This window comes from Fopius arisanus, unplaced genomic scaffold (assembly GCF_000806365.1).
Source record: "Fopius arisanus strain USDA-PBARC FA_bdor unplaced genomic scaffold, ASM80636v1 scaffold00094, whole genome shotgun sequence".
Lineage (NCBI taxonomy): Eukaryota > Metazoa > Arthropoda > Insecta > Hymenoptera > Braconidae > Fopius > Fopius arisanus.
The window spans coordinates 209,368-229,450 of record NW_011887833.1 but is presented as its reverse complement, the minus strand read 5'-3'; the positions used below and the strand labels follow the sequence as shown (position 1 = coordinate 229,450).

General features: G+C 38.1%; 5 protein-coding genes across 6 annotated transcripts in view; 1 reads left to right on the top strand and 4 right to left on the bottom strand.

Annotated features, from left to right (window-relative positions):
- Window positions 1–885: 885 nt before the first annotated feature.
- Window positions 886–8,154, top strand: Uba2 (Ubiquitin-like activating enzyme 2). Of its 2 annotated transcripts, XM_011311902.1 has the most exons (4): window positions 886–1,087; window positions 1,222–1,376; window positions 2,104–3,863; window positions 7,929–8,154. In XM_011311902.1, the coding sequence occupies exons 1-3, from the start codon at window positions 944–946 to the stop codon at window positions 3,830–3,832; spliced, it is 2,028 nt and encodes a 675-aa protein (XP_011310204.1). In that variant the 5' UTR covers window positions 886–943; the 3' UTR covers window positions 3,833–3,863; window positions 7,929–8,154. The 2 variants fall into 2 exon arrangements, with proteins under 2 accessions (XP_011310204.1, XP_011310203.1); XM_011311901.1 differs by lacking the exon at window positions 7,929–8,154 and having other exon boundaries at window positions 2,104–3,950.
- LOC105270759 (carbohydrate sulfotransferase 11) lies at window positions 4,272–5,726 on the bottom strand. Its single transcript, XM_011311903.1, has 3 exons — window positions 5,347–5,726; window positions 4,797–5,060; window positions 4,272–4,726 (listed from the first exon to the last, which is right to left on the bottom strand). The coding sequence occupies exons 1-3, from the start codon at window positions 5,724–5,726 to the stop codon at window positions 4,336–4,338; spliced, it is 1,035 nt and encodes a 344-aa protein (XP_011310205.1). The 3' UTR covers window positions 4,272–4,335.
- On the bottom strand, window positions 5,934–12,684 carry LOC105270760 (UDP-glycosyltransferase family 50 member B3). The gene is made up of 7 exons (XM_011311904.1): window positions 11,812–12,684; window positions 11,219–11,494; window positions 10,314–10,512; window positions 9,490–9,666; window positions 9,025–9,342; window positions 6,531–6,759; window positions 5,934–6,470 (listed from the first exon to the last, which is right to left on the bottom strand). Exons 1-7 carry the CDS (start codon window positions 12,034–12,036, stop codon window positions 6,329–6,331), a joined length of 1,566 nt encoding a protein of 521 aa, XP_011310206.1. The 5' UTR covers window positions 12,037–12,684; the 3' UTR covers window positions 5,934–6,328.
- Window positions 12,685–14,145: 1,461 nt separating this feature from the next.
- On the bottom strand, window positions 14,146–18,160 carry LOC105270787 (pinopsin-like). The gene is made up of 6 exons (XM_011311949.1): window positions 17,981–18,160; window positions 16,849–16,943; window positions 16,224–16,334; window positions 15,761–16,020; window positions 14,582–14,697; window positions 14,146–14,503 (listed from the first exon to the last, which is right to left on the bottom strand). Exons 1-6 carry the CDS (start codon window positions 18,158–18,160, stop codon window positions 14,288–14,290), a joined length of 978 nt encoding a protein of 325 aa, XP_011310251.1. The 3' UTR covers window positions 14,146–14,287.
- An 873-nt stretch (window positions 18,161–19,033) lies between these two features.
- The window catches only part of Prosalpha7 (proteasome alpha7 subunit), a 10,172-nt gene continuing 9,122 nt past the window's right edge, over window positions 19,034–20,083 (bottom strand). Inside the window, exon 3 of the mRNA XM_011311900.1 lies at window positions 19,034–19,795. Within this exon, the coding sequence (XP_011310202.1) occupies window positions 19,135–19,795 (661 nt within the window). The 3' untranslated portion in view covers window positions 19,034–19,134. The remainder of the gene's footprint in view (window positions 19,796–20,083) is intronic.

The window sequence follows — 20,083 nt, the reverse complement described above, 5'->3', positions numbered from 1 at the left end:
AGTGAAACATTCGAAATTTTTGAAAAAGTATCAGGGGAACATGACAATCGAGGAGTTATTCACTGAAATTTTCACTGAAAGTGAAAAATTCCAAATTTTCGAAAAACTATCAGGGGAACATGACAATCGAGGAGCTATTCAGTTTTTAACCAATATGTCGATTTATTAGTCAGTTACAAAAGAAAAAATTGAAATTATTTAAAAAAAAAAATGAATGACGGCGGGATCGAACCCGGGCCGTCGGCGTGGTAGGCAAGCACGTTACCGCTAGGACAACGCGCCATTACAATATAATAATTTCAATAGGAGTATATATATTGCAAAAGTATCGTTTTAAAAAATTGCTAATTTTTCAATTTCACTGTATATCTTCTCGATTTTCAAATATTCAGTTTTTAAACGATATTTCCATTAATTAGCTATGAATAAAAACAAAAAATTATAATTATTTTGAAAAAAAAAAAATGAATGAGCGGCCCGGGATTGAACCCGGGCCGCTGGCGTGCTAGTCGAGCACGTTACCGCTAGGACATCGCGCTCGTTATAATAATTCATTTCAATAGGCGTATATCTTCTACATATTAAATAATTTTTTCCATTAAAAATTTCACAAGATGTGGCTTCTCCCTTCCGCTCGTTCTAGTCGGCTAAATTTCAGTTAAACAATTAAAAACAAAAAGCATTCATACCGCAAACAATAAAATTCACCCCGTCAACTCGATGGACACCCCAGGATTGCAATAAAAACTTGGGTAATAAAAAAAAAACACCCCCGCATTGCGCGTGGCGCCCTCCCTCTCTTGGGGTGCAGTACTACCATGCCGTTGGGGTCTCTCAAACCCCCAGAATTGAGCCCCTACTTCAGTCAATCCCCTTTGGTCAAACCATTGCCATAAGCGTTGCTCATCTCCCCTATAACCTCTGGTGTTAGTCCTCTGGAAAAATGGCTGCAAGTGTGAATGGTATTTTTCGGAAAGATTTGCAAGATGCTATTATTCAGAGTAAAGTGTTGGTTATCGGTGCCGGTGGAATTGGCTGCGAAATCCTGAAGAATCTCGTAATGACTGGCTTCAAAGACATCGAAATTGTGAGTGTAATTGATATATTTGAGTGGAGTGTAAATTTGCCGCGTCCTGAACGCGCTGTTATGCCGTCATTTCATTCAATTTCTCTCGTTTTTTATTTGTTGACTTTTATGCACATTTTACAATAACATTTCAGCTTGATCTGGATACAATTGATGTCAGCAATTTGAATCGACAGTTTTTGTTCCAAAAACAACACGTGGGGAAGTCCAAATCTGCGGTGGCACGTGAGACTGCATTGACATTCAATCCGGATGTGAAAATTGTCTCTTACCATGATAACATCACATCGTAAGTACAAGTCCAGGGAAATTATTATTTTTTTCTCCTCCCTCCTCTCCTACTCATAATCTCCGCTGTTCCATGGACTTTGTTATTAATTATTATAGACAGCAACAAGATTTCCATTATCGTATGCAAAATTTTGAAATTAATCGACAGTCGACGTCCTCCATTTCCTCAGGATTCATGTCTTTCAATCGAGTTTTAGAATACTATAAAGTTTGATGAGAATCTCCGTGTATTTAACTCCGTGCACTTGAGCGTTCTCGGATAATTAAATATTTATTGATTCCAATTAAAATTCCAGTGGAGATTTAGTTCGCGAATTCGAGTCATCAATATTTACGCATAAAACTTCCGCTCTGAAGATTAGCTACGAAAATTTACTCATGAAAATTTCTGAAACCACAGGGATTAGTTGGTTTACATTACAGTCTGTGAAGTTTAAACTGAACTTTCCTCTCCCATTCCAGTCCTGGGGAATTAAATTACGAAAGTAGATTACTGGCGAATGTTTTTACACAGTTTCCATCTTCACCCTTATCGGGAGAATGACAGCAGTCGAATGAGGGAAAATTTATTCAAGGGGCCAGGGCGAGGGTATTATAAAAGGCCTGAATCAATATTACGCACAGGAACTCCCTTTTTTTTTATGAAAAATCCGCGTGTTGTCTTGCACGCACCATCCAAAACAAATAAAAAACTCAAACCAAATACACGCGTATTTCTGTCGCAGCTCGGACTACGGCCTCTCCTTCTTCAAACGATTCTCGCTTGTGATGAATGCTCTAGACAACCGTGCAGCACGCAATCACGTGAACCGAATGTGTCTAGCCGCAGACATTCCCTTAATTGAGTCAGGTACCGCGGGTTACGACGGTCAAGTGGAATTAATAAAGAAAGGCCTGAGCGTCTGCTATGAGTGCTTACCAAAGCCAACGCAGAAGACATTCCCAGGTTGTACAATAAGAAATACTCCAAGCGAACCAATTCACTGCATTGTGTGGTCCAAGCACCTCTTCAATCAGCTGTTTGGTGAAGAGGATCCAGATCAGGATGTATCACCGGACACAGCTGATCCAGAAGCAGCGGGTGATAAAGCAGGTGAGGGTGCACTGAACTCAGACTCCAATGAGAAAGGCAACATCGAGAGAGTCTCCACACGGCTCTGGGCACAGTCCTCCGATTACGATCCTGAGAAGCTCTTCAACAAGCTTTTCCATGACGACATAAAGTACCTCCTTTCCATGGACAATCTCTGGAAGAAACGAAGACCACCGACTCCCCTTGATTGGAAAAATTTGCCTGACGTTGTGGCTGGATGCAGCAAAGAAAACAACGATGACACATGCCTCAAGGAGCAGCAGAAGTGGAGTATCGCAAAGTGTGCTGACGTATTCTCCAACGCTGTACACAATCTCAAAACCAATTTATCAAAATTGAGGGAAAAATCACCGAACGATCATCTCGTTTGGGACAAGGACGATCAAGACGCCATGGATTTTGTTGCGGCCTGCGCCAATATCCGAGCCCACATCTTCGGCATCTCCCAGAAATCAAGATTCGACGTTAAATCAATGGCTGGAAATATAATTCCAGCCATAGCAACCACCAATGCTATTGTCGCTGGAATTGTAATTCTACACGCATTCCGTATTCTCAGGGGATTATTCGAGGAATGTAAATCCGTTTACCTCAGGCCAAGACCCAATCACAGGGGCCAATTACTTGTACCTGAGAAGTGTCTCAATCCACCGAATCCAAAGTGCTACGTTTGTGCCCCCACACCATCAGCTGCTCTTGCCGTTGACACGACCAAGATGACAATTGCTGAGTTGGACGAAATTGTTCTCAAGGGACGTCTCAACATGATTCAACCTGATGTTATGATTGACGGCAAGGGAGTGGTTTTGATAAGCTCGGAAGAGGGTGAGACTGAGGAGAATAATGGAAAAATTCTGGAGGAGCTTGGGGTCCGGGATGGAACGATTCTCAAGGTCGATGATTTTCAACAGAATTACTCCCTCACTGTTACTGTCGTCCACAGGGAAAAGCCCACAGGGAGGGCTGAGGGTGATGATTTTCTCATTGTGGCTGATGAGATGGATTTGAAACCCAAGGAGGAGGTGAAGAGGGAGGCGGCACCTTCCACGTCCAATGGACAGGTCGACGAATCTGATGAGGAGGATTGCGTCGAGGTTGAGGTCGAGGTTGAAACACCTGGAGAGGTCGTTGCGAAGAAGAGAAAGACTGGATCCATTGAAAAAGAGGTACCAAGCCCCAAGAAACGGAGGACTGACAGCCAGGGGGACGATGACTGCTGCATTGTTGCGGAGGGTGAAAAATCTTCAGGGAAGAAAGCACACAAGAGAGCTATCGCTAATGACGATGAATGCCTCATTGTCTTTGATGAGGGAAAGGACATTTCTGTATCCCCTAAGAAGAAAATCAATCCTGCTAATTGAAAAAATATCAGTTTGATGTGATGGGCCAGCGGTGAGTGTCAGTAAATTTTCCTTTTTTGTTTTTGTATTTATAAAAGAGTTGAGAATCAGGTCAATAAATCACTTCCATGTGTATGAACTTGTCTGAATTTTTTTGTTAACCGGAATGGGATATCCTGGAGTTTATGATTTTTCGAGGGAAATCCAACGGATATCTGGGGAATTATTCAACGATTCGTTTTGTGGAAATGTTTTATACCTCCGAATTTGATATTAGGTTTCGAAATATCTAGGAACTCGGGGAAAATCTGGAAGAGACGATAAAGTGGATAATCCACAACTCTTTTACCTCTCCTCTTCCTCTAAAATATTGAAATGAACAAGACACCACGCGATTCACTTCTGAGCCTCGAAACAAGTGAATAGTATTGAGTTTCTCGAGATAATGATGTCATTATTAAAACAATGTTTTCATGTATTTTCTGAAATTTTACCCAGACAATAATGGCAGAAAAAAAATGAATTCATGGCAACACGTAAGTTTTTTTGCAAGCCTCGTACACTCTCGGGCTGTAATCAAACATATCAAAGTCAATTTTATACCGCTGATAGAGTCTTTGTAGCGTATCGCTAGTCAATGTCGATAAATAATCGCAAGTTCGTTGAAAATTCGTTGCTCCCCCGCGTGTACCTCCCAGTTTCACCAATTTCCATTCCCTGCGTTCTGGATTAAGTCTCGTAAAAATATTTTCGAACTCATGAATTAATTCATCGTCAACTTTCAAAACATAATCAAAATTCATTTGACATATTGAGCAGTGGGAGTGGTACTGACTCCAGTGCTCGTCGTCATTCTCTTCGGATTGTGTCAAAAGCCACGAGACAAATTCCTGGAATGTTGGGACGAGTTTCAACCTGGAATGACCAATTTTGTATAAAAAAAAAAAGGAGGTCACATTTGTACGGTTTACTGCAGGGGATTTACCTTCTGTTGTTGTGAAATATTTGCTGCATCGGACTCTGAATTGTTTCGTTGAAATGGAAGAGATGGGGTCGAGTCTGGTGAAATATCCTTGGGACGAAGATCCAGGCCTGGCTGCTGTACTTTGAATTGTCCTCGATTCTACTCCTGTAGGACGAAACAAGACGCTCGAATGGGTGTCGAACTGCTAGGAATTTGAATACACCCATGTCGTCTACGAGATTCAAAAAATCCTCGACAGTCGCGGGAGATAAAAATCCACTTGCCCTGGGTAAAAAGGAATCACGGCGATTTGTTGAATTATGGCCCATTAGAGATGATTTATTCGGTCGACAATTGGGGGAATGAAATTGATCAATTTTATTGAGAAATCAGTCGTTGCTGAATGTCTAGGAGTCGGAGAGAACGAATTTATCCGATTTTATAAATCGAATTCAAGGAGATTCATTATTTCTCATTATTCAATTGATTTTTTGCGAATGATTGAAATTAATACGATACAATAAATATTTTCAAGTTTTAAATTTGGAGATGAAAGGGGGAGTGTAATTACTTGTAATAATTCCTCTCCATCTGTATCCCCCGGAGTTCGGCAAACATTTTCGTGAAACTGGTGGACGCGACTTTTCTTATCCAGCAGAAGAGCGCATTGTGCGATGGATCGTGAAAGAAATGTTTTCTCTCCAGGCTAGTTGTTTTATTGTATTTTTCACAAACACTTGCGATACGCTGGAGAGACGATTCAATTACTTGAGTATCGATTGGCGTATCGTATGACTCGGTCGGTGGTTTTGTAGTCACTGGATAACTCAAATTGCGGATCACTTTAGCGGAAGACGACTGATTAATTCTGATTAGTAACAGTGAAAGGCAAATTGATATGTACAGAATTAAACAGAGAGCGTATTTTGGGAGATGCTTCTTCCCGTTCATCCTGAATATAATGAGAATTTTTCAAGTCAGATAATGGAACTTCCGGTTTTTCCCGATTTGACTCAACAGCTGTTATGCGATATTGCTATCACCAGGACTATCTCCAGTCGTTTCAATGGAGAGCATCAGTCTCTCTGGTGGTCATTCGATATGTTTGCTTCAACATAAAAGCAATTTAATTTCATCGGAAAAATATTTTCGGGTATTTGGGAGGGAGTAAAAATGATCAGTCTATTTTAAATTTATCTCTCGTGTATTAGCTGTCGCATACATCAATAATACATTGTACAATCACTGTTAATAAATAAACAAAACGGTTTAAGTGGAAAATACGAAAAATGTACAACAAAAGTCATTGGCGGAATGAGAAAACGAGATTTCATAAATTTTTAAATAAACAATATCAATATAGAATTGTCGTAAATTTGTCCTTATTAAAAACATCAAGTATTAACTTGAAGTGAAAAAATAAAATCCCCAATGGTGAAAACAAAACCACTGAACCATATAAAAAATCGCGTTTGAAAAAATTCTACTACCAGAACTTGTCCAAAAAATTTATAACATTTGTCCTGATTGCTACTGAATATCGAAAAATAGTATCAGTCAATCTTTCCTTTTATCATTTGCACACCCCTCGATGCTTTTCGCGGCATCATGCGAAATACCTGGATAAACAATAAAAAAATAGCAGCATAAAAAACAAATACGTCGATGGAGTAGTACCTCACGAGTCCTATGTGCCTGAGGAGGAGATAAGTCAAATTAATTACTGGAGATTAGCAGAATTAGGATTTTAATTACCTGGCTGAGCTTTTCATGTGATCAGCTCCACGATGTCTTGCAACATATTCAACCCACCAGATTGCAAGCTCTGTTGAGCTCAAAGGCTGATCCTTCAACAATAAACTTTGTCTTTTTGCTGCTTCTTTGTATGGATTATCTCTCGTTGATGCCACTTTGAGGATTGAATCTCGTAGTCCAGTTATTGATAAACTCTCGAGATTTATCACTTTGGCGTACCCCAGCTTTTCTGCATTTTCACGAAAAAAATTTCACGCTTTTATACCCATTAGTCCTATGACAATTACGTCCTCGATATTTTATTATGATTATCTTCTATTATTTTCATGGGCATTTTTTTATTTGTTACTTAAATTTCACAATGAATTTCAGAAAAAAAAATAATAATCACAAGGCAGCGGTCGATTTCCGGGGGAAAAAAGCGGGAAAGCGAGTGGAAAACAGAATAATTTGCATGCGGAGTGTTGAGTGCGGCTATTTAATGTTTTTTTTTTCATACAAAATGCACTACTCAAATAGTCGCACACCGAATTCCGAGAAGTGGTTTTTCATGGAATGGAGATTTTATTTTTCAGTGCGGAATCAATCGTTGGTCGCTCTTTGTAGAGTATACAATGGCTATTTGCCTGGCATATGCATGCTTAAACAGTGAATACTACAGCTTCACACAGGAAAAGAATTCGATGAGGTACTGGTGATACAGAAGGGAATAAGAGCTTTTTTCCATTTTTCGGTATTGAATTCCCGGAAGTAATTAGAGAAAAAATGCCGTTCATTTTGTGTTGAATATTAAATTTCCCTCGCACAAAAACCAATTGAAATATAAATTCATTTTAATTGAATTCTCAAAACTTCATTTTTTAATTGAAATATTTTTTTTATAGCCCCGATTTAAAATGAATTCGCGTTGATATTTTTGAAAGCGACCGGGACAATTCTGATTCTTGAAAAATGTTCCGAGGAACTCTAGGATTTTTTTTTGTGGAGTGTAAACACGTGAGAGCCCACGATATTGTGAATACTTCAATATTTATTCATGAGAATCGACGAAAAATTGATTCAGACCACGTGAATTTTCTGCCCCGTCATCTGCAAACAAAGTTGCTACCCTCCGAGGAGTTTCAACGAGTTGTACATCTCGTACTCAATAAAAAAAAAAGTTGCAGAGGGCCCAGAGATGTAGCAAGAATTTAAAAAATAAAAGCTACCCATGGGGTACAAGAATTATGCAATACTCCGGGCTCACTACAACTTTTGATTGCACTCCGTGTTTTTCATTTTTTCTTGAGACTCCAACTTGATAAATTAATGACTCCTCAATCACAAAACTTCTCGTTGAACTAAATGTGCACTTGAGAGCAAAGAATGCTGAATAATTCGTCAACTATTTAATTTCAGGAAAAAGCCGAATCCGCTGCACCCCAGGAAGAGAAATTTTTCAATTAAAAACCAAGGGATTTTTTTTTTCAATTTCTTTCTCGTGAATAATATAAAAATATTTTTTTTTGTTTATGATATCCAATAAAATTTTGAGGAAAGGGGAATTGGTATTGTTCGAGTGAAATTCGTCTCAACATGATTCAAAAAGCCGAATCCGCTGCACCCCAGGAAGAGAAATTCTTCAATTAAAAACCAAGGGATGTTTTTTTTCAATTTCTTTCTCGTGAATAATATAAAAATATTTTTTTTTGTTTATGATATCCAATAAAATTTTGAGGAAAGGGGAATTGGTATTGTTCGAGCGAAATTTCGAAAAGAATTTCTCTCCGTGCGGTCTCTCGACGGAGATAATAAAACCAATTAACTGGAAATGAATACAGACGGAAATTCTTTCATTGGAAGAATTGCGCTGAAAAAATTGTGCCAAAGGAGAGAAAAGTTACGCTCTTGTAAATTTCATTGACACAATTTCATGGTGAATGACACGAACGGCATTTCCATTGTAATACAGTCATGAAAGCAATTGGCTGTATTCATCTGGTATTTCAATTGAATGGAGATATTCGGGCACATTTGACGTTCCGAAAAAAAAACCAAGAAAAATTCTGACATGTGCTGACAATCCGGAATTTTTTTTTTTAATCAATCCGTTGATGCAAACTTCGCGGTAATTTGCCTTGATAATTGAATTGATGTGACACGAATCTAGGAAAGTTTTTATTGTAAATATTGATGGTATGGGAATCTGAAAAAAAAATTATTATTCCTCACGAATTCTGGAGGAGTGCCGCATGGAAATTGATTCTTACTGCGAGAAAATTAGAATACAAAAGGACAAATTTCAATATTTTTCAAACAAGGAAGAGAAATTCTCCGCATGCAAAATTTTCCACGCAATTTTTTCCGTGCATCTGATTATTGAAAAAAATTGATTGAATATTCAAAAATTCAAGAAAAGGTGGAGTAGAATTTTTCCCAGAAGAATTAAATTTTGAGAATTTGGATAGTGAAAATTTTTCAATTAATTATCGAGTGTAAAAAAATGGTTGCGTACCAGCTTGTGCAGCATTTCCATCGTGATCACAGAAAACCGGCAGCACAAGAGTGGGTGCAGCATGATAAGCAGCTTCATGAAGAGATAAGAGTCCACCATGTGAGACAAAACCCCTCAACTCCTTGTGCCCGAGGAGTTCCTGCTGTGGCCACCACGCACCAGTTCTCACATTTCCCGGTAAGTTATCAATTTTTCCACCTTCCCATTTCCACACAACATTAAAAGGCAGAGTGGAAAAAGCAGCAACAAACATCTCCCGGAGGCCATCAGGCATCCCCGAGGCCCTCACGGAAGACCCCATGGATACAAATATGAATCCTATCAACATAAATGAATGATTCTCCATCATCTTCATTAAGATATTCTTGAAAGGCATCAATATTTACTCTGAAGACTTCCTGTTTTTTCTCAAGAGGATTTAATTAAATGCGTCATTCATTTTTTTACAATCGTATTAATGTGTACCTTTTCGTAGGAATGATTCTAGATCCGGACTGAGGGCCAGTGGGGGACGACAATGAAGACAGGCCACGTTTACGACATTCGATAAATATGGGAGAGAGTCTGCTACTGCGTAATGACTGTTTTGCAGAGTCACTGGGACCTCTGAAATCAGCTCTCGAACGTCTGGTACTTCGTATCCTACGCCATATCAATTGGGTGAATTAAAAAAAAAAACCATTCACATTTTTTATACTAAATAAATAAAAATAATATATGTATATCAACTCATTCACATTCATTTTCATTCTCCATAAAACCCAACTCGTTCATCTAATATTCTACCTATTCCAAGTAAATACTACCATAATTCAAATTTACTGTAGGATGAGTGGAAAAAAAAATTCTCATCCCGTAATGGAGCGAGACCTTGATTGCTACTCCTAATGTTTGTGGAGAGATAATCCATTAGACAGCTTAAAAGGTTATTTCAGAATCTTCGGGTTAAAAACCCGAAAAAAATAGAAGGAATTTCTAATCAGTTGAGCGTTCGGTTGGTGGGAATAACCCGACCATTTTAAGTGATCAAATGCCCAAAAAAAAATCTATTAAGCCATTAATTGTTGCATGACTCCTCGTCGACGATTTTCTATCGCGTGATATTCTGCCCGAGGCATCCTCAGGATTGCGTAATCGTTACGCAAAAAATTATATTCACTCGTAGTTGATCAGAATTCTGTCGGTATTTAATGTTACATGTGCTTCAGAACATTTATAACGGCTTCCTTCAAACACCCCTGGAGTTTCTCTTCCGCTTCCTTAATTCTGGGATAATTGAATTTACTCACTCAAATATTTGCGCAGTGTCGGTTGAATGAAGTTGGTGACCATGAACCAGTGCATGGTCTTGATGATTGAGAGACAGGCAACGTTGATGATTCTCTCGAAGTAGTTCATGTCCTGGGTGTAGCCTCGGCCAAAATAGGGGATGATCGACCACGGGGAGGGGTTTCCCTGGAGGGATATCGAACCCTCGTACAGGGCGACCTGCAAAAAAAAATCTTTTACGTCCAGGGGAAAAAAACAATTTCGATTAACTTCTGGCACTTTTGATTTTTTTTATTCTTTTGATTCTTCTACTTTTGATATTAAATTTCTGGATATTTCTGGAAATTGAATTCAATACATTTTCGGAAAATTGTAGAGTCCTGGAAAATGTCTGCGGATTTCCGGGGGAATCTCATATCAATATTCAGTATTTCCCGCGAGATCTCCCGCATACAAATGAACTCGTTGAATTTCTACAAAATAAAATTGATGGAAAAGTAATTTTTATTGAAAAAAATCCGATAAATTAATCGGCGCAAAAGATTTTTCCATTGATTTCTCAAAAAAAAAATCATTAAAATTTATGTATCTCCCTTTGACTCGGAGATATTCCTGGCAAAGCCTCCGCTGAGAGCTTCCGAAATTCCCCAAGATTTTTAAGACTCTAATTTTTTAGTCCTTGAGGTTTTAGTATAGCTCTAATAGCATTGAAAATTTTAAAAGGTGTGTAGGAAGTTTCGGTCAAGAATTTTTAACACCTCACACCGCGAATTACACTGATTATCATAAACATATTCTCCTAATTGTTTTTCGACTGTACGGAGGTGACGAAAGTACGTGATTAGATTTTTTTATGATTACTACAAATAAATGAATGATTTAAATAATAGATATGGGGTAAATAATTTTTTCTATCACGAATTACCGTGTTCAACATCATGGTGGGAATATTTTCCTTGTGGATGATCCCGAGGAGGCACTCCGGAAAGGCCCCATCGATTACAGCGATATCCCAACGCTCTGGCCCATTTACCTCCGATAATTCGGGTCTTCTCAATTGAGCTATTGAACTCTCATCTCGCAATAGAGCTTCACATGACTCCCAACCATATCTCATTGCATCCCACGGTGAAAGTGGTAACTCGTTTCTGTATCTTGCACCAACGAGATCCCATTCTGATGTGTAGTTACCGATGTAAGCCTTTTAGAGCATCGTAAATATTTTACTCCGCATTATTTACATTAAAAGAGAAAATATGAATTTATATTGAATGGGAAAAAATCTGAGGAGTGAACGGAACAGTAAAACCACTCTATTTCTTTTTTTTTTGTTATCAGTCATGAAAATTTATCCCCCAAATCGGTGGATTTCCAGGAATTTACTATTAAATTCGAGACATCGGTTGCGTAAAAATGAGAATTTTCTTTCTAATCTGAAGAGTAAATTATTCCGTTAAAAAATTCCTCCAGTTTGCAATTTAGGTGTGAGAATGATGTGAAAAATGAATGAAAAGGCACCTCGAGAATGGAAGGGACGATCTCTCGAAGTCCATTGTTAGCTGCAGGTCCAGGAAAAGCGCTGACAAGAGTGACATTGTGTCCTCTGGCCCTCAACGCAGTACCAAGTGCAACAAATGGAACAGTATGTGACTTAGTACCCCCCATTGTTGCCAAAAGTACATTGTAACCACTGGTGATACCAGTGATAACCCAGAGGATGACAATCAGACCGGCTGACATCATTACCCTATCAATTTCCAATACAACAATATAAATAAAAATCTGAAATGCCGATGTTCCAACGATGAGCGAGACTTTATACAACTGTCCACCAGCAATAGCATCCAAATAATTTTTACTCTATTTTCCACTCTCCAGGTTGACGTCCAGTTATTATCATGCTAAATAATCCCTTGTCATGCTAAATTTTCGTGAATTATCATTGCACCATTGCACCTTCACTCATCCTCATGGTAATTTCCTTTCAACTCACAGCAATCTCATTTTTCATTTATTTATTTATCATCTTCGTACCACCCAGTCATTCACTTGGTTTATTTAAATAATAATGTACAATGATAATAACAATTACTCCACATTTCACATGGTATTGATATTCACATTGAAAGACACTTACAAATCACCACTCATTGATTATTTATTATTATTTGTTATTGGTATAATAAAATATGCATTCTTGAATTTATTTTTTATTTTTAATCTAGGTTTTTTGTCTATTTCGTTATCTGTCAGGTGAGGGATTGGTGGATTTGAGTGATGATCCGGGGATTTTCGAGGAATTGTTTAAGAAAACTCTGGGTACGAGGATTTTCCTCTGAAATATTCACTCTGAGTGTGAAAGTTTGACTGACCACTAGTCCCAGAGTCTTTGGGCACCTCAGGAGAGACAGAGAGAGTTTTGCCCCACCACTTTTTCGGTTTTTCTTTTATTTTTTTTTTGTTCATTTTTTTTTTATCGTTATATCGTCGTTTTATTTTCACGAGCGGTGAACTACGGGTGAGGGACTGTATCTTTTATTGAAATAGAAAACAAACGATTTTCGATCGAATCGTGAGAAAGAAAGTGATGCATTTGGGGGAATGAAAATTACTGGGTGGAGGGGGGATGTGAAATTACGGAGAAAGGATATTTGTAAGATTGGTTTTCTCGGACGACAGGCATCTGGGAATTCCGGAGATGACAAAAATTGTTTTGTGGGAAGGGATTCGATTTTTTTGCAGGGATTTACCGGTTTTTAGTCGTCTAGGGGCTGGAAAAAAAATGTAATCAAAATCCAACATGCGAATTGATCATTTAATGAGCCGAAAAAAGGGGAGAGGCATTGAGTGGAAAATAAAGGTTAATCATTTGATTACTCCAAATTTGACAACAAAAAAAAAATTAATTTGTTCAGCGGAATGAATGAATTTCCCAGAATGTTTTATTTTCTGAAGGAAAAAAATGTTTGTGAATGGGACTAATGTGGAAAGTAAGACCTGAAGAAAGTGAAACAGTAAATAACTCGTGAGTATAATTTCGTTGATATTATTGCACAATGGTATGCACTGTGTCTGCGTAAAATACTAATTGACGGTGTTTGCAAAAGCGACAATGTGGATTGGAATGACAAACGAGTTATGGCCATGAAGTGTAAGTACTGTTTGAACGTACATCGAGTAAACACCTGGTGAAATTGCGGACATCTCGTACCTCTTGTTATAATTCCAGATCATTCAACATGTACCGCTATTTTTCGCATGATTAAGCGAACGATAATCCCGTGACAATTCCGTTGTCAAAGGATGAATCGTTTCCTTTCACGAAGAAATAATCCTCAATCCTAGATTTTTCGCGAAGAAATCCAAACGGTCATTGCCATTTCGTCAATTCTACTCGCGAATTACGATAATTGCTGGGGAAATGCTGGGAACTGGAGGGAGATAATGATATTTTGAATAGAACATTTTTTGTAGCTCTCATTGGTCTCCAGAAATAATATCTTTACAAAAATATCGCTATATTCCTTCTGTTAGGAGGTATTCGGTAAAAACTCGATTCGAAAAATGCAGTTCTAGTTAACCATTTCGTTGCGGAATTCGGAGAATTGAAATGCAAATTAATGCAGCAAGTGCCTCAAAATGAGGGGAATTTTTCTTGAAAATAGAATGTCAAAGAGATTACTGGGTTTTCAATAAAACTTCAGAGGACAACTTTTGGTGAGTGAAATCTGCGTTTGATCTTTCTTCGGAGTCGCTCATTACGGAAATAATTGAGTTTAGGCGAGCGAAGATGGAATCTCCAATGCTTTACCACTTGACTACTGAATCACAACTTTTCCCAGAATATATCGACTTTATTAACAGCAATAAATCTTTATCATGATGTAACGAAATCACATCTGAGGCTTGACGACGCGAGGATAATAATAAAAATTCTCGTTGAACCGAGGATAATGTCCTCGTGGATTATATTAATCAACAACCGTTAACAGTTTTAATTTCTCTCGATTCTCGTTGTCAAAACGATTCCAGTCGTTTGACTACTGACAGCTCCTTTACTCCTGCTGCCCCTGACCTCCTTGATACCCAGCATTTTTTTAACAGACTGAGAAAATTGGGCGTTCAAACCGGCATAAATAATTGGATTATAACATATCGATGATTTGGCAAGTAGACTCGGTAGGACACCGACCAAAGCTGACGGCTGGAACTGCAACGAAATTTTTTAATCATCAGTCAAGGGAATTTCGGTGAATTGTTATTTATTCTATTTTTTTTTTCTACTCACGTAGAAATATTGAGCTGCTAGTGCTAGTATTGCGTATGGTGTCCATGCTACGAGAAATGCTATAATCATAAGTGCTACGATTTTTGTCACTTTTACTTCACGTCGGCGTGTGCCACCTGTCAGGGAAAAAATTTCATCAACCGGTTGCTCGGACAATAATTTTATTTCATTCCATTGAAATTATGAATTTGTGATAATGTTTAATTTTTTATTTGCTGTGTTGAAACGTCAGCGAAATTTTGAATTCTAGGATTGTTTCCGGAGAGTTGAGTTTTCTCGAATGAAATTTTCAATTTTCAATTTTCAATTTCCGCACGTGCATTTTGATTTCCACATGGAAACTTCCACCAGCTTTCATCCAGGTTAACGGAATATAAACTTGGGATATTTTGTTGAGTGAAAGAAAATCCATTTACTAAAAAATTCACGAGTGAATGGGGCATTGAAACCGCGCTATCCGTAACTTAAAGAAAAAAAATGATTGTCGTGGTTGTGTCAAAAACTAGGACGAGTGAAGTTTGCATTGAGATCATCAACAATTCTTTGTGCCGAGAATAAACTTTCTTGGCATGCAGAGTGTGATAAAAAGCCTGAACTGATTGATTAGAAAATTTAGAAAGACTTTGTTCAAGTGTTTTAAAAGCAAAAGCCCCGGGCATCCATCAGCATTTTTTTTTGCCGAGGACGTGGATGATGAATTTTTTTCGGGAGAATCCCAATTTTCTTCATACTCTGAAGAGTGGTCATGTGAGATATCCGGGAGCGAGGGCAAACCTCTGGGGATCCTCCAAACTTAATAATTCAGAACCACCAACCGGAATATTCCCTCGGAGGTCTGTCCACAATTACTGAGACATGAGCTAGACTTTCAATTCTCGATGCCAACGTTTATTGCTGTATTCTGCAATCGACGTAGTCATACAAGCCTTTTCTCTTTCATCGTCACGAAAACGGAGAATTTTTCAGGGGGAGATTCCAAAGGGAGAGGAGAAAAACGGACGAAATGAAAAATCACGACAATGCTGAGGCATTCTCGGTGAAACACAGAAAGAAACGCCGGAGGAAAGAAATTGAGCAATTGATAAATAACTAGATTATTTGATTGAAATCCCATGAGAAATGTTAATAATTTATTATGATTTTTCGTGCAGGCATGTCGGGTAATGAGACATGACGTACCTGTGCGTTTTTTAACTTTCTTCAATGTCGAAATTATTCCGAAGTAGCTCGCTGATATCAGTATAACGGGGACTATCATTGCAAATAAGAATATGAATGCAATGTATGTATCACTGTGAGTTGCGGGATTGTGCACTTCCCAGGAGACACTGCATGATACATTTCCTGGTTCATATCCATAACTGCCCCATCCGAAGAACGGAGGCAGACTCAGACTGACAGCATACACCCACACTACACCACTCAAGGCCATGGCAGTTCTTAAAAAATATATCGATCATCAATATATTCCATTATTCAAAGATTCTACGAAAAAATTCATTTTAAACTCCAATGCTTTTTTTTCATGAATTTTCAAAGAATCTCTACAATTCTAGAAATCTTTCACAATAAATTCACCATAAAAAAAAGCACCGAGTCTAATGATTTTTTAAACAAAATTTTCGCTGATAATATCACCCACTTGATGCTCACACTCAACATTGGTCTGACCACAAACAAATATCTTTCCAGTGCCATCATCGTGAGATTTCCGATGCTAGCAAATCCCAATGTCGACATGATCCAGGCATACCTACGAAATTACACGTCACAGCAATAATTGGTAACAATAGATCCGTGTAATTCAATATCTTGATGTAATGAGCAACAGTTAATACTCCACGAGTGCTCCGATACGCTATTTCGTGATCCAATTCGTGATTATTGGTTGCAATAAAAATCAATATAGCATCGAAAACGTTAAGCGTAACAAGTTGGTTCACCTATCACTTGCCTTTTCGAGGAATATCCCTGCCCCTAAAGGAGATGCCATTTTCCTCTTTCATTTGGCTTTTCAATTTTATTCAATTACTCAGGATAATGCTGATTCAAGTGGAAAAGGAATTTTTTATTTTTGACCATTTGTTTTTCGGCATTCGAGAGTTGTTGGGCTCAGATTAATTAATTATTTGGATTGATCAAACGTAGAGATTGCAATATTAATTCGAAAATTTTCGTTATCGTTGGTTTTTCGGTAGGATTTTTTTTTTCTGTGCCGCTACGGATGGGGAGTATTTTTTTTAATATTGATGAATGGAATATTTTACCATAGGCACGTGCTGTGGCTCCAGTACCATCCACCCTTGATCGCCGACACGAGGGCCAGTGGATTCCCAAGAAGGGCAACCAAAAAATCCCCCAACTACAAAATATTTATGAAATAAAGCTCTCTCCTGAGTGCATAAAAGACAGCTCCTGGAATTGAAATGGTTTTCCCTCGAATTTTCATTCCAGTTAAAAGCACTACAACTGGAATTAATCGAGATGATACGAAAGCTTTTCATCTCAGCATCGACCTTCCACTCTTCATCAATTCCTCTTCGTTTCTTTCCACTCATTGAAATCACCCAACTTTCCCAAAAAAGCATTAACGTTGGGAAGACCCAGGCAAAACGGAACACATGATAAAATGGCATCCATCGGGAGATTCAATGCGATTTAAATTTCATTTGAAGAAAAAATTTTCATTTGAAATTCGAAATTTCAGTGGACTCGGGGAAGAGTGAATCAGTCATCGGTAAAAATTTTAGTTTCTCAATTAAATCGGTAGAAGTAATAATTATTGACTTGTTGTAATTGATCGTTAATGAATTCAACCGAAAAAAATTGTCTGGAAATTTGCCAGACTATTTCCCGCGCTAATTGACCCTCGGGAGAGAATTTCGAATAAAGTCGATGCGATATCAAGCATCACCTCCTCAATTAACAAATTTTCCGCAACAATTGACATTGTTATTAATTACCGACTTGATTGACTTTCCCAATCCAATAAATTTTTTTTTTCTCCCCACAGGAAGAAAATATTTATAATTATTAAAAATTTCTTCTCAATTTCTCGCGATCTCTGAATATCAGAGAAAACTTTCGATTTTTAATTGATTCACCGATGGAAATAATTCACTCAATTACCTCTCAATTCCTCTCGAGTCTCCGATCAAAGATAAATATTCAATAAAAATTCCATATCGTTCCAGTAATTCCAGTAAAAAATTTTCGATACAGCCGGCGAATTGTCTCAGTCATTTCGATAATTGTCAGTTCTCATTTCAGTATCCAGTCTCCAATAACTTGAAAAACCAATCCATTTCCAGGATCTGTCTTACTCCTTCGTAATAAATTAACGATAATTTGAATACTGACTACATGAAAAATAAATACAACTCCCACAGAATCACATACCGCCAAATTCCAGAGTATAACATTTACGGGTGTCCAGAGGTGATGGGAATCACTTATAATAATTATCAAAACAAGTAGATTAAACGTAAAACCACAAAATCCAATTGCACTTAGAACAACAGCCACCCCTATGCACGCCTCACTACTCAATCCCTGTGGAATTGGTATTTCGCTATCCATTTTATTATAAAAATTGTGTAGAAAAATATTTCTAAAATATTTTCTATACTTCCCGGTGGTTTGTGGAGTCGCGTGTACCGCGTCCCAACTGATTGCTGTCTTTGATACTTTCATCCCTTATGTAGCGGTTTGAAGCCTTTGGGGGTGGATTTTAGTTGGCATGCGCATTACCCCCGCCACATGTTCGTTCAAATGTCCCGGGTTTCAACGACTAGTCGATGAAACAATTTTTTTTCGCGAATGGAACTCGCTTTGATCGAGCGGTCTAAAATGTCTCGAGAATGTCAATTTAATATTTCTTGTTGAAAATAAAATAATCTTGATTGTGAACGATAGAAGTATCTCTCGGGAATTATTTTCGATGACAAACGAATTGAATGACAAATGGCCTGTCTGGTACTGAAATTAAAAAATTGATAGTATTGGAATTGATGAGCGGCAGGTGATTCGGAACATCTCAAGGTGATTTTTATTTCATTTCATTAATTTCCAATTAATTTGCCGAAGATTTACGGCAATAAAACCACGGAAAATCCATGTTCTGAATTTTATTATTAAAAAAAAAATAATAATCCCCCAAAAACAGTAACCCATTTCACCCCCGAACAATCGATTACCAATTTACCAGTAACAATCCATAATTCCGAGAACCGTGACGCACGTACAAGAGGAAATAACTCGATCGTTACATCAAAAAGAGTTGAGCCAGTTTAACGAGATTACTGGATGATGCTCGTTATCACTAAACCTCACAGATGAAACGCCACGAAAAATAATGGAGAAATCGAAAGCCCCTAATTCCCCTAACGAAAGCACTCGACCTGCTAATTAAAAAAAACCTGAAAAACTGTAAATACAGAAATAACCCAACAATTCGTTTCCATCATATCCATCATTTAATCCAAGAAGTATCAGTTCACAGTACAATAATTAATAATAATAAAAAAAAAAGATAAGCCACGAGACAATAAATTCTACATATCCTCGGTATCGCTGTCCGAGTCCTCAGCCATAGCCTGACGAGCTTTCGCCTCAGCTTCAGTTTTGATCTCATGTGGAATACGTTGGTGTTTGCCATTGGTGTGTGCTCCAACCCAACTCATCTCAAGCTCAAACTGCTTGTCCTTGAGTTCATCATGAACGAGATAAATAATGCGCGCAGCCTCTTTGACAAGTTCTCTACAAGTCATGTCACTCAATTTGAGCTTTTCTATTTCAGTTTTGGCTGATTGTTTGGCTTTACCAACGGCACAGCCAAAGTAGCCGTAAGATACACCAGATGGATCAATCATATACATGGCAGGACCATCGGTCTCGTAAGCACCGAGTATAACTGAACAGCCATATGGTCTCACTGCTGAGTACAGTGTGTAAGCGTGCATGTACATGGCAACTCTCTCGTTTAGATATTTAACTGGTATTCCAATTCCATACTGTGCACGATAACTCGCTGCCTCTGATCTTGCTATTTCTGCTATTTGACGAGCGTCTGATATTAAACCTGATACAGACATTCCCACGTGCTCATCGATGTTGAAGATTCTTTTATTTGCACCTGGCTCATACAGCTTTGATGTCACTAGCTTCTCCACTGCAAATACCACTCCGTCTTTGCCGCGAAGGCCTATTACGGTTCTGCAAATAAAGTCGCGAGATCAAATCAAAGAATCAGGACCGTCTCTTGGTGGTTGGAAAATCCGGTACGTTCGCCAACTCAAAAATTACCCGCAACAGTCAGATTCTCTTCATATATTCATATTAAAAATAATGGGCGCAGACATGCAAAGTGTAGCTCAACTCTCTAGAGTCACATAATTATAGCTATGTGAAGTTGGCATCGAAGTTTGAAAAATCTAACTTTTTTTTGTTGGTTTGGATTGTACTCATTGAGTACTTGAATGTACCCTGTGCACTTTTTTTTGT